Genomic DNA, 15,527 nt, shown 5'->3' on the forward strand with positions numbered 1-15,527 from the left:
CCGTTCCTAATTTAGAAGATTAGAGAGACTCTTTGGGCTGTAGAATGTTGGACCGTTTGAGTTGTGGAAGACGCTAAAATACTCAAAAATACTTTATATTTTTAGTTATTGCAGGATTGCTTTCATAGATTGTGGACTGGTGAGCCCCCTGGTCTATCATTTGGGTGAGCCTACACTCAAAATATGCAATTTTGATTCATTGTTCCGTGTTATGTGCATATATTATTCTATATATGTTATTTTGAGTTATACTTTTATCGCATTGCGTTTATTTTTAATCCTTGATATAGAAACTGAAACCTTATCGTAGACAGTGGTGGGGGGAAGTCTCTCCCTCACATGCCTAATTGGGCAGTTACAAACAAAGCAATACAAATGAAAATAATCTATCTTTTGAAAATTTCTTTTTTCAAAAGCCACGAAAATATTTGTCTAAAGGTACCTGCAGTGCTATCACTGACATTCCCGTTGATTTTTCATTCCCGTTACTTTCAGATGTAAAATCTAAAATATTATCGACTGGGTTGAGTCGTCCCCTCCCTGAATAATTCACATTTGGAAAACTCACCCCCTGGGAAATTCCTCCCCCCTCCAAGAACATTTTCTTTTCCTGCTGATGATTCCCCCACGTTAAATTCCACCCAGCAGAAATTTCCCAGCCGTGGAATAAGCTCCCCCAAACATATTCCCCTCAGATAATTTCGGATATTCATAAAAATGGAATGTGAAATTTCTACTCAACTTTTTAGGTCAGAAGCAATGCTATAGCGTTACCCAAGTAAAGAGCCATAAAGGTTCAATGAATTAATACTTATTTATTTTTCCAGGGGCACTTAATGTGGAAGAGGTGGTCGCATAAACTTTGGAATGGGGTTCATTGAATTACAAATTAAAAGTTATAGTGCCCTTACACCTGGGCCGGATTCAGGATTTTTTTAAGGGGGGGGGCAAAATAGGTTGATCCGATAAACTTGCGTTAGGAGCAAGTTTAATTAACGCAATCTTGCGTTAATTAAGTAAAATAAATTACTTTAGACTACGTTAGGGGGGGGGGGGGTTAGTTGCCCTCCAATCTCTTTTGACTCTTAAAAAGTGAACAAGAACTTTCAATTTCCAATCAAATGAGCCCTCTCTAAAGTTTATACGAACCTCCCTTCCATAAGAAATAATATGAAGGATACGGAGAATCGTTAAATTACAACCCTTACCCTGAGGGATGTGGGGGAGTTGTCATCCTCAAAGACCTAATTTCCAGAACTTAAAACTACGTTTTATAAAATGGCTGTCTCAAATTTTTTTTTGGATGTGTTTGGGGAAAGGGTGGGCGTGAGAGGGGGTTAGTTGCCCTCAAATCACTTTCGACTATTAAAAAATGCACTAACCCTTTGAATTTCAAATCGAATGAGCCTTTTTTGAAGTTTCTACAACAACACCTTCTATAAAAACCTTATATGCCCCCAGGGCATAACTAAAAACCCTTGCCCTAAGGATTGTGGGGGATTGTCCTCCTAAAAACATATTTTCTATCTGGAAATCAACTACACTTAAAAAATTGGCTATATCAAAATTTTGATTGGTTGTGTTTGGGGTAATGATGGGCTTGCGGGGGGGGGGGGCTAGTTGCCCTCCAATCACTTTCGACTATTAACAAGGGAACTAGCTCTTTGAATTTCTAATCGAATGAGCCTTTTTTGAAGTTTCTACGACAACGCCTTCTATAAAAACCTTATATGCCCCAGGGCATAACATCAAACCCTTGCCCTGAGGGTTGATGGGGAGTACCCTCCTCAAAAATATATTTTCTATCTGGAAATCAACTACGCTGAACAAAATGGCTATCTCAAAATTTTGATTGGATGTGTTTGGGGGAATGATGAGCGTGGGGGGGGGGGCTAATTGCCCTCCAATCACTTTGACTATTAAAAAGGGCACTATCCCTTTGAATTTCCAATCGAATGAGCCTTTTTTGAAGTTCCTATGATAACGCCTTCTATAAAAACCATATATGGCCCCAGGGCATAACTTAAAACTCTTGCCCTGAGGGTTGTGGGGGAGTGTCCTCCTCATAAATATATTTTCTATCTGGAAATCAACTACGCTGAACAAAATGGCCATCTCAAACTTTTGATTGGATGTGTGTGGGGGAATGATGGGCGTGGGTGGGGGCTAGCTACCCTCCAATCACTTTCGACTATTAAAAAGGGCACTAGAACTCTCTATTTCCAATTGAATGAGCCCCCTTTGAAGTTTCTAAGACGACCCCTTCCGTATGAAGTGCCTCTGGGAAAAAAAAATAATACGTCACAGGCAACGCGGTAGCGTTGCCTATAGTAAAAGCCAAACGGCTCCAAAGTTTTATTATTATTATTTTTTTTTCCAGAAGTACTTCACACGAAAGAGGTCGTCGTAGAAACTTCAGAGGGCTCATTCGATTGGAAATCGAGAGTTCTAGTGCCCTTATAAATGAAACATAAATTAAAGTATAAATGACGTTTTAAGTATAACTCGTTTTAAGTATAAATGAAACTTAAAACGAACATAAATTAAATAAACAATCAATGCGAACAAGCATACAATATATATTAATGTAAATGAATAAATAAATCTTAAAACGAGTGAAACTTAAATTGAATATGCAAATCAAGTTTGAATCGAATAAAAATAACTACAAACATGAGTTTGGGTATCGCCTCACTGCAAAAGCCTAAAACCTACTGCGTCATTGGCGCTTTACTGAAAGCGAATTATAGTACAAACGTTTTCTTTTATACTTAATATTGAAAATAAATATTAAAATTACAGTAAAATCTTGAACTGATGAGCTTTTAGCAATTGATATCATTATGCATCAAATATTCCGTTTAATTTATTAGTTCTTTTCAAGATCGGTCAAGACAAATATAGTTTCACTACAAGCAAAATTTGGATACTGCCCCCTTCTTTAACTGTAAAAACCTAAAGCCTTCTGCGTCATTGGTGCTTCACTGAAAACGAATTACTCGTATATTACAAATTTATTATTTTCCAGTGAAAAAAAGTCTTGAACTGATGGATCTTTCAACAATTAATATCATTATATATCTAATATTCAATTTGATTTTGTTTATACTTTCCAAGACTGTTCAAGACTCATATAGTTTTGCCATTTTTCTTAACTCTGCCATTTTTTGTAACTAATCGTGTTAGTTTGTTATGAAAACATTCTATGTTTTTTTTTAATTAATAAATGATAAAACATTCGAGCCGTATGGCCTTTACTCTAGGCAATGCTACAGCGTTGCCTCTGATCTGAATGCTGAGGGGTGTGTGGACAGGGCTGGCTGTATACAACAAAATGAGGAGTTTTTAGAAAAAGACCCAATAAAAAGACTATGAGAAAAAGACTATAAAAAGGGCACTATACGTTTGAATTTCCAATCGAATCGAATTTTGAAGTTTATACGACAACGCCTTCTATAAAAACCTTATATGCCTCAAGGGCATATTTTAAAACCCTTGCCCTGAGGGTTGTGGGGGAGTGTCCTCCTCAAAAACATATTTTCTTTATGAAAATAAACTACGTTGAACAAAATTGCTATCTCAAAATTTTGATTGGATGTGTTTGGGGGAATGATGGGACGTGGGGGGGATAGTTGCCCTCCAATCACTTTCGACTATTAAAAAGGGCACTATCCCTTTGAATTTCCGATCGAATGAGCCTTTTTTGAAGTTCCTATGACAGCGCCTTCTATAAAAACCTTATATGCCCCCAGGGCATAACTTAAAACTCTTGCCTAGTTGCCCTCCAATTATTTTCGACTATTATAGTCGTAGAAACTTCAAAAAAGGCTCATTCGATTGGAAATTCAAAGGGCTAGTGCCCTTTTTAATAGTCGAAAGTGATTGGAGGGCAACTAGCCACCCCCACACCCATCATTCCCCCAAACACATCCAATCAACATTTTAAGGTAGTCATTTTATTCAGCGTAGTTGATTTCCAGATAGAAAATATGTTTTTGAGGAGAACACTCCCCCACAACCCTCGTGAAACAGGGCCACCAACGGGAAGGTTGTGCACAGCCAGCCCCGTTCGCCCACCCTTTAGGATTAAACCCGACCCCCTAATATCCTCCCATTTGTAGCGCAAATGAGAGGATACCCTTATATAGTGCTTGTAAATTGTTATCTCTTTTGTAAAGTTATTTTAGTTTTTTTAATTATTTTTTTTCTGTTACTAAGTTTTAGACAATAGAAAACAAAAGGTTAAAAAGACCATAAGGTTTTAATGCTTTATTGGGTCTTTTTCTAAAAACTCCTCATTTTGTTGTATACAGCCAGCCCTGCCCGCCCACCCCTTAGCATTCAGATCAGAGGCAACGCTGTAACATTGCCTATAGTAAAGGCCATACGGCTCCAATGTTTATTATTTATTTTTTTTTCCAGAGGTACTTCATATGAAAGGGGTCGTCGTAGAAGCTTTAAAGGGGGCTCATTCGATTGGAAATCGAGAGTTCTAGTGCCCTTTTTAATAGTCGAAATTGATTGGAGGGCAACTAGCCCCCCACGCCCATCATTCCCCCAAACATATCCAATCAAAAGTTTGAGATAGACATTTTGTTCAACTTAGTTGATTTCCAGATAGAAAATATGTTTTTTAGAAGGATACTCCCCCACAACCCTCGGGGCAAGTGTTTTAAGTTATGCCCTGGGGGCATATAAGGTTTTTATCGAAGGCGTTGTCGTAGAAACTTCAAAACAGGCTCATTCGATTGGAAATTCAAATTGCTAGTGCCCATTTTAATAGTCGAAAGTGATTAGAGGGCAACTAGCCCCCCCACACACCCTTCATTCCCCCACACACAATCAATCAAAATCTTGAGATATCCACTTTGTTCAGCTTAGCTAATTTCCTGGTAAAAAATGTGTTTTTGAAGAGGAAACTCCCCCAAAGCCCTCAGGGCAAGGGTTTTAACTTATGCACCGAGGGCATATAATGTTTTTATAGAAGGCGTTGTCGTAGAAACTTCAATAAAGGCTCATTCGATTGGAAATTCAAAGGGCTAGTGCCCTTTTGAATAGTGGAAAGTGATTGGAGGGCACCTCTCCCCCCCCCCCGCCCCTCATGCCCCCCAACACACCCAATCAAAATTTTGAAATAGCCATTTTGTTCAGCGTAGTTGATTTCCAGGTAAAAAATATGTTTTTGAGGAGAACACTCCCCCACAACCCTCAGGGCAAGGGTTTTAAGTTATGCCCTGGGGGCATATAAGGTTTTTTTAGAAGGCATTGTCATAGAAACTTCAAAAAAGGCTCATTCGATTGGAAATTCAAAATTATAGTGCCCTTTTTAATAGTCGAAAGTGATTGGAGGGTAACTACCCCCCCACGCCCATAATTCCCCCCAACACATCCAATCAACACTCTGATACAACCATTTTGTTGAGCGTAGTTGATTTCCAGATAGAAAATAGCTATTTGAGGAGGACACTCCCCCAAAACCCTCAGGGCAAGGGGTTTAAGTTATGCCCTGGGGGCTTATAAGGTTTTTATAGAAGGCATTGTCGTAGAAACTTCAAAAAAGGCTCCTTCGATTAGAAATTCAAAGAGCTAGTGCCATTTTTAATGGTCGAAAGTGATTGGAGGGCAACTAGCCCCTCCCCACGCCCATCATTCTCCCCAACCCACTCAGACAAAATTTTGATATAGCTAATTTGTTAAGCACAGTTGATTAAATGATAGAAAAAATGCTTTTGAGTAGGACACTTCCACAACACTTTGGGAGTATGGGTTGCAAATTATGCCCTGAGTGCGTTTAAGGTTTTTTATAGAAGGCATTGTCATAGAAACTTCAAAAAAGGGTCATTCAATAGGACATTCAAAATTATAGTGCCCTTTTTAATAGTCGAAAGTGATTGGAGGGTAACTAGCCCCCCCCCACGCCCATAATTCCCCCAAACACATCCAATCAAAATTCTGAGATAGCCATTTTGTTCAGCGTAGTTGATTTCCAGGTAGAAAATATGTTTTTGAGGAGGACAATTCCCCGCAACCCTCAGGGCAAGGGTTTTAAGTTATGCCCTGGGGGCATATAAGGTTTTTATAGAAGGCGTTTTCGTATAAACTTCAAAAAAAGCTCCTTCGATTAGAAATTCAAAGAGCTAGTGCCATTTTTAATAGTCGAAAGGGATTGGAGAGCAACTGCCCCCCCCACGCCCATCATTCCCCCAAACACATCCGATCAAAATTTTGAGATAGCCATTTTGTTCAGCGTAGTTGATTTCCAGATAGAAAATATGTTTTTGAGGAGGACAATCCCCCACAACCCTCAAGGCAAGGGTTTTAAGTTATGCCCTGGGGCATATAAGGTTTTTGTAGAAGGTGTTGTCGTAGAAACTTTAAAAAAGGCTCATTCGATTAGAAATTCAAAGGGCTAGTGCCCTTTTTAATAGTCGAAAGGGATTGGAGGGCAACTAGCCCCCCCGCCCATCATTCCCCCAAACACATCTAATCAAAATTTTGAGATAGCTATTTTGTTCAGCGTAGTTGATTTTCAGATAGAAAATATGTTTTTGAGGACGACACTCCCCGACAACCCTCAAGGCAAGGGTTTTAAATTACACTCTGGGTGCATATAAGGTTTTTGTAGAAGGTGGTGTCGTAGAAACTTCAAAAAAGGCTCATTCGATTGGAAATTCAAAGTGAAAGTCACTTTTTTACAGTCGTAATTGATTTGAGGGCAACTAACCCCCTCTCACGCCCACCTTTTCCCCAAACACATCCAATGAAAATTTTGAGACAGCCATTTTATTAAACGTAGTTTTAAGTTTTTGAAATTAGGTCTTTAAGAATGACACCTCCCCCACAGCCCTCAGGGCAAGTGTTCTAAGTTATGTCCTGGGGGCATATAAGGTTTTGTATAGACAACATCGTCGTATAAACTTCAGAGAGGGCTCATTTAAATTGAAATTGAAATTTTTATTTCACTTTTTAAGCGTCAAAAGATATTGGAGGGTAACCAGCTTCACTCCCCCCCCCTAAACCCTATTTTCCCAAATGCATCCAATAAAAATTTTACGATGGCTATTTTGTTAAAAATAGTTCAAAGATTATATAAAAAAATCCCGGTATTGACACAACCCACCAGGGCCCGGGGGCAGGCGTTATAAGTTATACCCTGGGGGCATATATGGGTCTTATGGAAGGGATGCTCGTATTAACTTCAAAGAAGTATCATTTGATTGGAAATTGAAAGTTCTAGTTCACTTTTTAAGAGTCAAAAGAGATTGGCGGGCACCTAGCCCCCCCCCTCCACACTATCTCAAAATTTTGAGATAGAAATTTTGTTAAAAATAGTTCAAACATCAGATAATAAAAACTCCGAGGTTGACACAAACGCATTTTTTCACTCTGATATTGTTACTTTGAAATCAGTTTTGATACTTTGATGAATATTTAGATTTTTTTTTTTAAGTGATTTTTAAATAAGGAATTTTTAAAAACTTGAAATTTTTTGCAATCAAAAACGAACAGAAATTAATTAAAAAAAAAACTTTCAGAAAAATAAATTTTTCAAAGAAAAGTAAAGGCCATTTTAAAGTTAAGATCAGCAGATACAAATACCTTTTAAAATTCTTAAAGCGAGTAATGCTTAGATTGAATATGAAAATCAAGCTTAAGACGAAAAAAATATTTCCCTACTGAAGAACAAAAGAAACTTAAAACGAACAGAAATTAAATAAACAATCAATGCAAACAAACAATGCAAACAATGCAAAAAACAAGCAAACAAAAACCACCACAAACAAGAGTTTGGGTATGACCTCCTTTTCTCACTGTAAAAGTCTAAAACCTACTGTGTCATTGACGTTTTACTGAAAACTATATGCGTCTTGAACAGTCTTGGAAAGTATTAACAACATCAAATTGAATATTTGATGTATAATGATAAGATAAGATAAGATAAGGGTTTATTCCAAAAACAACACAACGCAAAAAACAAATGACCTTCCATAAGCTAACGCTTGTTCGGAAGTATTTACCCTCTTAAAATTAACACTTATAATAACATAATAAAGAGAAAGAAGAGAAAAAACGAGAAAAAGAGGAAAGAAAGAAAAAAAGAAGAAAAAATGAAAATCCTACACTCACTCGGCTCCTGGTTGCAATAACCAAAAATCAATACTTCACATACTCCAAAACTTCCCGCCGCCATCCCATAAATAATAAATAAACAAAAAAAAAAAAATAAAAATATATAGGAAAAACGGGAAAAACGGGTTCCAGGCAAACCTGAGAGTGACTCAACTATACCACCCTTTAAACAAATTCATACAAATTCATACCTATGGAGACAAAGGGTTTTAAGGTCCCGACGGAACTCACATAGATTCACTGAACTTTTTAAAGAAACAGGCAAATTATTTCAGACAACTGGCCCCACATGACGTATTGAAAATAGCGATCTAGTACTAGTAACTTGAGGTGTCCGTATATCTCTAGCATGACGAGTAGGATAATTGTGTACATCATCACCAGAAATAAATAAATTTAAAAAACACTTGGGAACCAAATTAGAAAAATATTTAAACATAAATAACCCATGGTAAAATTTCCCAAGACCTGACACAGGGATAATATTTAACTGTACATATTGGGATCTCACCGAAGTTCTCCGATTATCTCCGGACAACACTCGCAGTGCCATATTTTGTATCACACGTAACTGCTGCAAATGCACTGAAAATGTGCTAGACCATATACTCACTCAATATATTAAATACGTGTGAACTAACTAAAAATAAATCAATCTCAAAATAGAATCATTGAAAATATTTTTTAACTTTCTCATCATTCCAACATTTCTTGCAATCTTACTACTAATAAAAGAAACATGACTTTTAAAACTAAGGCATTCATCCACAATAACACCAAGGTATCGTATAGTATTTGTACGCTTAATTACATAGTTCTCCATTTGCAAATCCAGAACCCAAGGGTAAAAATTTGATGATCTACCATATATAATAAAACCTGATTTACTATGGTTTAACAAAAGCTTATTCACTCTCATCCACTTATCTATACCCAACATACCTCTTCTCATTATCTCTATTAAATCAGATTCAGTCTTTGCTGCGGCAGTAAAATGGTTATCATCTGCAAAACTAGGAATAATCACCCTACAATTAGAATGTGCTCTATCTAACAAATCCAAAACAGAAAATCATAAGTCATTAATATAAACCAAGAATAAAAGCAGACCTAAAACAGAACCCTGTGGAACACCATAATCAACCATTCTTTCACCAGACCTCACATTAGAAATTTCAACGCACTGGGTCCTACCTCTCAAAAAAGTTTCAAGTAACTTCAACGCATTTCCTCTAATTCCACAATTTTCTAGCTTCATAATTAAAATTTCATGGTCAACTGAATCGAACGCTTTAACAATATCTAAAAAAATAGACGCCACCTTAAAACCTTGGTCCAAAGCATCATGCACAAACGTTGTCAAAAATAAAACTGCCTGTTCGGTAGACATCCCCTTACGAAAACCGAACTGATTAGAATAGAAGAAAGAATTATTCTCCAAAAACTCAGATACTCTAGAATTAATAAGTTTTTCTACTAGCCTAGAAATAACAGAAGGAGGGATATCGGTCGATAATGATTCATATTTTCCTATCACCCCCTTTAAATAAAGGTATTACTCTGGCACTTTTAAGGCACTCCGGATATATACCACATTTAAAACTAGCATTAACCAGGTACAAAATTTGTTGCGATATCACAGGAAAAATTGACTTAAAAACCTTTGTTGTAATAAAGTCTGACCCGGATGCACTGTTTCGCATACCATTTACCACATCATGATATCATGACCACATCAATGATATTAATTGTTGAAAGATCCATCAGTTCAAGAATTTATTTCACTGTAATTATATTTTTATGTTCAATGCAGTAAGAACTGGAAAAGAAAGTGTTTGTAATACAATCCGTTTTCAGTTAAGCACCAATGACGAGGTAGGCTTTTGACTTTCGTTCACAGTTAGAAAACGTGGCGGTATGTAAAGCTTCGTTCGTAGTGAAACTAGATTCATCCTTAACAACTTTAAAAAGTACTTATAAGTCAAATCGAATATTTGATGCATAATGATAACAACTACTGGAAGCTCATCCTTTCAATATATTACTATAATTTAAATGTTTATTTTCAGAGATAAGTACAAAAGAATATATTTGTCAGAAAATTGGTTTTGAAAAAAAGTCGTTTTGAGTTTGAATTTTAAAAGGTATTTGTATCTGCTGAGCTTAAGTTTAAAATGGCCTTTACTTTTCTGTGAAAAACTTATTTTTTTGGAAAGTTTTTTTTTAATTAATAAACAATAAAACATTGGAGCCGTATGGCCTTTACTACATCAAATATTAATTGATGTTGTAAAGTCATTATACATCATTAACTAATATCATTATACATCCAATATTCAGTTTAATTTATTAGCTCTTTTTAAAGTTGTTAAAGACGAATATAGTTTCCCTACAAACAAGTGATTGGATACTGCCTCCTTTCCTAACTGTAAATAAAAACCAAAAGCCTACTGCGTCATTGGCGCTTAACTGAAAACGGATTATATTACAAATTCTTTCTTTTCCAGTTCTTACAGCATTGAAAATAAAAATACAGTTACAGTGCAATAAATTCTTGAACTGATGGATTTTTCAACAATTTATATCATTATACATCAAATGTTCAATTTGATGTTGTTAATACTTTCCAAGACTGTTCAAGACGCATATAGTTTTCAGTAAAGCGCCAATGACACAGTAGGTTTTAGACTTTTTCAGTGAGAGAAGGAGGTCTTACCCAAACTCTTGTTTGCGGTGATTTTTGTTTGTTTCAAGCTTAATTTGCATATTCAATTTAAGTTTCACTCGTTTTAAGATTCATTTATTAATTTACATTAATATCTATTGTATGTTTGTTTGCATTGACTGTTTATTTAATTTCTGTCCATTTTAAGTTTCATTTATACTTCAGAAGGAAAATATTTTTTCGTTCCAAGCTTAATTGTCACACTCAGTCTAGTCATTACTCGCTTTAAGTTCTATTAATTGAGATATACTAATACTTGTTGCATGTTTTTGTTATGATCTCTTGTTTGCCTTCAGTTCATTTTGGGCGTTGTTTACTGAGCAATAGCAGCGTCTTGTCGTTTTGAGTTTGAATTTTAAAAGGTATTCGTATCTGCTGAGCTTAAGTTTAAAATGGCCTTTACTTTTATTTGAAAAACTTATTTTCTGGAAAGTTTTTTTTAATTAATAAATAATAAAACATTGGAGCCGTATGGCCTTTACTATAGGCAACGCTACAGCGTTGCCTCTGATCACTGACTGCTATTTTACTTTTGAAATTTTTTAATAGATATTTACTTACAGTCATAGATATTTTACTAGACAAGCCTATGCCTTCTAAATCTATGGTATGTTGCTGGCATATAGTTTCTTTTTGAGAATGCAATTCAGATTCAAATAATATGTTATTAAACCTTCAATTTTAATAATGAGAAACTTTTGTTTTTTGTTTATTTTATTTAAATTGATTAAAAAAGTTTAAACAAGTTTATGTATCTCAACCGTACGATCAAGCAAGAAAAAGAAGATGAGATGACTGGTGCAACATAACTGTACCATCAATACATCATCTATATAACTTGTGAAGTATCATGCTGGCTTGTTTAGCAGCAATGTGGAGTGGAGTTTTAATACATCTTCCAATATAATTTTTTACGCAGCTTTTTATTCTTGAAACTGACCACACCGTATACAGCTATAAATATTAAAGGAGAATCTTACCGCAAAAGAATTCGGACTAGTGACGTCATAAACGAAAACGACAGCATGAGCATTTCTATAGTAGTGCTGTACCATCGATTTTCTGAACCTTTCTTGACCAGCAGTGTCCCAAATCTGTAACTAATTTCAATAATGCAAATTTATATCTATAACTATAAAATAGTCTCACACGATTGAACTTCCGCTATGGCATCATATTTAGAAAAAAGACCCATGTGAATGAGCCGGGTTTCCAATAAATCAACCGTTCAATAGAGCTGCCTTTTGCACTTATTTAAAATGTGTTGCGTTCTGTTAGTAATCGTCAGTAGAATAAAAATTGCAAGGCACTAACAAAAATGCCAAAGGTTATATGAGTATGCGAGAAGTGAAGAATAATGTAAATCAACATACTGCTTCACTGAAGCAACAGCCTCCAAACGTGCAGCTCACGTTTACTGTTTTGCATTTAAAGAGTAGCCTTCTTCATTTTTCCCAGGGGGGGTCGTATCGTTTTCGGTATCTGTGAGGCATGCGAAATTACACAAGATGACCAACGACTCGGCTCGCTAATTTTTGTGCCCTTGATTGATGAGAGCCAAACCTATGTCTGTGATTTGTGACCAAATTCCGTTTTTTCCCCTTGCTTTCCTTTTCTTTTTTTCTTGCTTTTCCTTTTCTTTTTCCTTAAGAACCAATACATTAAACTGTGACACTCACTATTACTTTCCACGATGCTTGGTTGAGATCCAGCAATTTCTTTTACTAGCTGTCTGGACAGGAAAATTTTAGGGACCTCTTCCTCTTCCACGACCTGTTATCTCGGGTCCTGATCCCCAGAGGTATAAATAGGACGCTGACTCTTACTGTAGATCAAGTTTGGTTTATATCTAGCAATAGTTTCTTGTAGAGAATTTGATTACAAGCATTTAGGTGGTAGAGTATTCCCTGGTAGGGTATGGATTATGTATCAGAACCCAAAGGTAAAAAACAAAAACAAAAAAAAAACACTCGACTTTACTTCTTATCAAGTTCCCACCTTGGTAAGACCACCTTGGAAATTATGATACTAGTACTGATACTGCAAACAACTCACTGCAGCACCAAACCAACTGAGGCCAATACAGCTACACACGCTCCTTCTCCATCCCAATATATTCAAAGCTTCCCTCTTTACACCCTCCCAAGCAGAACCGAATTTTCTTAAAATCCTTTATTTACGACTTTTTCCACCTCAATTCGGGGACGACCCGCTTTTCGTTTGGCCGCATCCAAAGGAAACGATAATGTTATAAATTGCAGTTAATTTTAATATTTTCTTTTGTTATTTACAAAAGCCTCAAGATATAGCTATTTCTCTTTAAACAGGTCGTTCAATATCCCTCTATGATGTTTCAGTGTCCCTGTAGTAAGACAGTAAAAAAAAAGAATAAAAAGGAGGGAGATCACAGTAGAGAGGGGTCAGAAGGCGCGATCCCTCACCCCTGCTGCCACCTATAACTTTTTTTACATAATTCATGGATGATTATGTGTGTCGGTCGATTTATTTGATGTTTTTTATGGATTTTGTCAGTGAGAATTGAAAAACAGGAATTTTGTCACATTTTTGTATGTTTTTATGGACTTTGTCAGTGAGAATTTGAAAAAACTGGATGTTTTATGGTTTTTGTCAGTGAGAATTTGAAAAACAGGAACTTTGTCACATTTATGGATGGTTTTATGGTTTTTGTCAGTGAGAATGAAAAAACAGGAACTTTCTCACTTTCATGGATGTCAACAGCAATTTATGTATGTTTCATGGTTTTTGTCAGTGAGAATGGAAAAACAGTATTTTTCTCACTTTGCTGTCAGTCATTAATCAAATTGTTTCCGGGCAAAGTTTAGTAATGTCTGACAGGTACTGCTCCAGGAATAGATCCAAGTCATTAATGTCTTTGCCTCGGGAACAGTTCTACTGGTCGAACTCCAAAGGATATTAATAACCAAAGGCCATGGAAACAATTAGGCAAGAAACATCTTAGCGATGAATTGTTTTAGCGCGCGAGAAGGTTTCCTATTAATTTGAAATGCGTTAGCACAGAGATGCCAATAACAATGGAACACGTTGAATTTGCGTTTAGGGATTATTTGGGCGAAACCGTTTTAGACAGGTTATGGAACTATTTCGGCGAAACAGATAGAGACATTTTAAAAGAAGATTTTTGAAGAGATTTTAGAAGAGAATTTAAAGGTGAAACTCTGTGGTCGTTATAATACACAAGTTTCATTTGAACAGTGTTGTGAGGTCCTCTAACCCAACCCCAAAGGGTTCCAATCCTCCTACCCCAACCCCGAAGGAAGCCCCCGGTCCTCAAAGGCCCCCAAGCTCCCAAAGGCCCTCCACCGGTCCCCAAATGTCCCCCAGGCCCCCAACTGCCCCCCGGACACTCAAAGGTCCCCCAAGCTCCCAAAGGGCCACCGGCGCCCCCAAAGGCCCACCCCAGACCCTCAACGGCCATCCCCGGGCCCCCCAAAGGCCCATCGAGTTCCCAAAAGACCAACAGGGTCCCAAAGGCCCTCCACCGGCCCCCAAATGTCCCCCCGGCGCCCAACTGGCCCCCCGGACCCCCAAAGGCCCTCCCCCGGCCCCCAAAGGTTCACCAGGCTCCCAAAGCACCACTCGGTCCTCAAGTGCCCCCCCGACCCCCAAAGGCCCTCCCTGTGCCCCAAAGGCCCTCCCCCGGTCCCCAAATGTCCCCCAGGCCCCCACAGGCCCTCCCGGCGCCCCAAAAGCCCCCCCCGACCCCCCAAAGCCAACTCCCGACCCCAAAGCCCAACCCCCCGTCCCCAAAGGTCCCCCCCGCTCCCCAAGGACCACCCACCCGCCAGGGACCCACAGACCCTCAAAGGCTCTCCCCGAGCACCCGTCTTTCGTTGATGTGTGTTGTCTGAAACCTATGATTTGGGATGTGTAGTTTGCTACTTCAGGCTTTTCTGAGCTAAGGTTTCCTAGTATTTCCTAGGTGAATGTTGTCTGAAACCAATAGTTTGGGATGAGTAGTTTGCTATTTCAGGCATTTATGAGATAGGTTTCTTAGCCTTTCGTTGATGTGTGTTGAGTGAAACTTATGATTTGGGATATGTAGTTTGTTATTTTCGACTTTTCTGAGCTGGATTTCTTAGTCTTTCATAGGTGAGTAGTGTCTGAAACCTATGATTTGGGATGTGTAGTTTGCTATTTTCGAATTTTCTGAGCTGGATTTCTTAGCCTTTCATAGTTATGCGTTGTCAGAACATTATGATTTGGGATGTATGGTTTGCTATTTCATGCTTTTCTGAGCTAAGGTTTTCTAGTATTTCGTAGGTGAATGTTGTCTGAAACCAATAGTCTGGGATGAATAGTTTGCTATTTTTCACTTTTCTGAGCTAGGTTTCTTAGTCTTTCGTTGGTGTGTGTTGACTGAAACCGATGATTTGGGATAAGTAGTTTGCTATTTTTGACTTTTCTGAGCTGGATTTCTTAGTCTTTCATAGGCGTGTGTTCTATGAAACCTATGATTTGGGATGGGTGGATTGCTACTTTTGACTTTTTCTGAGCTGGATTTCTTAGCCTTTCATAGGTGTTTGTTGTCTGAAACCTATAGTTTGGGATGACTAGTTTGCTATTTTTGACTTTTCTGAGCTAGGTTTCTTAGCCGTTCATAGGTGAGTGTTGTCTGAAACCTATGATTTGG

The 15,527-nt window shown here is 37.5% G+C and overlaps 1 protein-coding gene across 6 annotated transcripts in view; it reads right to left on the bottom strand.

Annotated features, from left to right (window-relative positions):
* The window catches only part of LOC148945145 (ras-related protein Rab-33B-like), a 70,530-nt gene that overhangs the window by 22,789 nt on the left and 32,214 nt on the right, over window positions 1-15,527 (bottom strand). For 5 of the 6 annotated variants that reach the window (XM_089099604.1, XM_089099600.1, XM_089099599.1 and 2 more), the window contains exon 3: window positions 11,836-11,955. In XM_089099604.1, the coding sequence (XP_088955730.1) occupies window positions 11,836-11,955 (120 nt within the window). The remainder of the gene's footprint in view (window positions 1-11,835; window positions 11,956-15,527) is intronic. The other variant, XM_089099601.1, reaches the window with a different exon arrangement.

This window comes from Artemia sp. Qi Xiang Cuo, chromosome 13, assembly GCF_049724085.1.
Source record: "Artemia sp. Qi Xiang Cuo chromosome 13, ASM4972408v1, whole genome shotgun sequence".
NCBI classification, from domain to species: Eukaryota; Metazoa; Arthropoda; class Branchiopoda; order Anostraca; family Artemiidae; genus Artemia; species Artemia sp. Qi Xiang Cuo.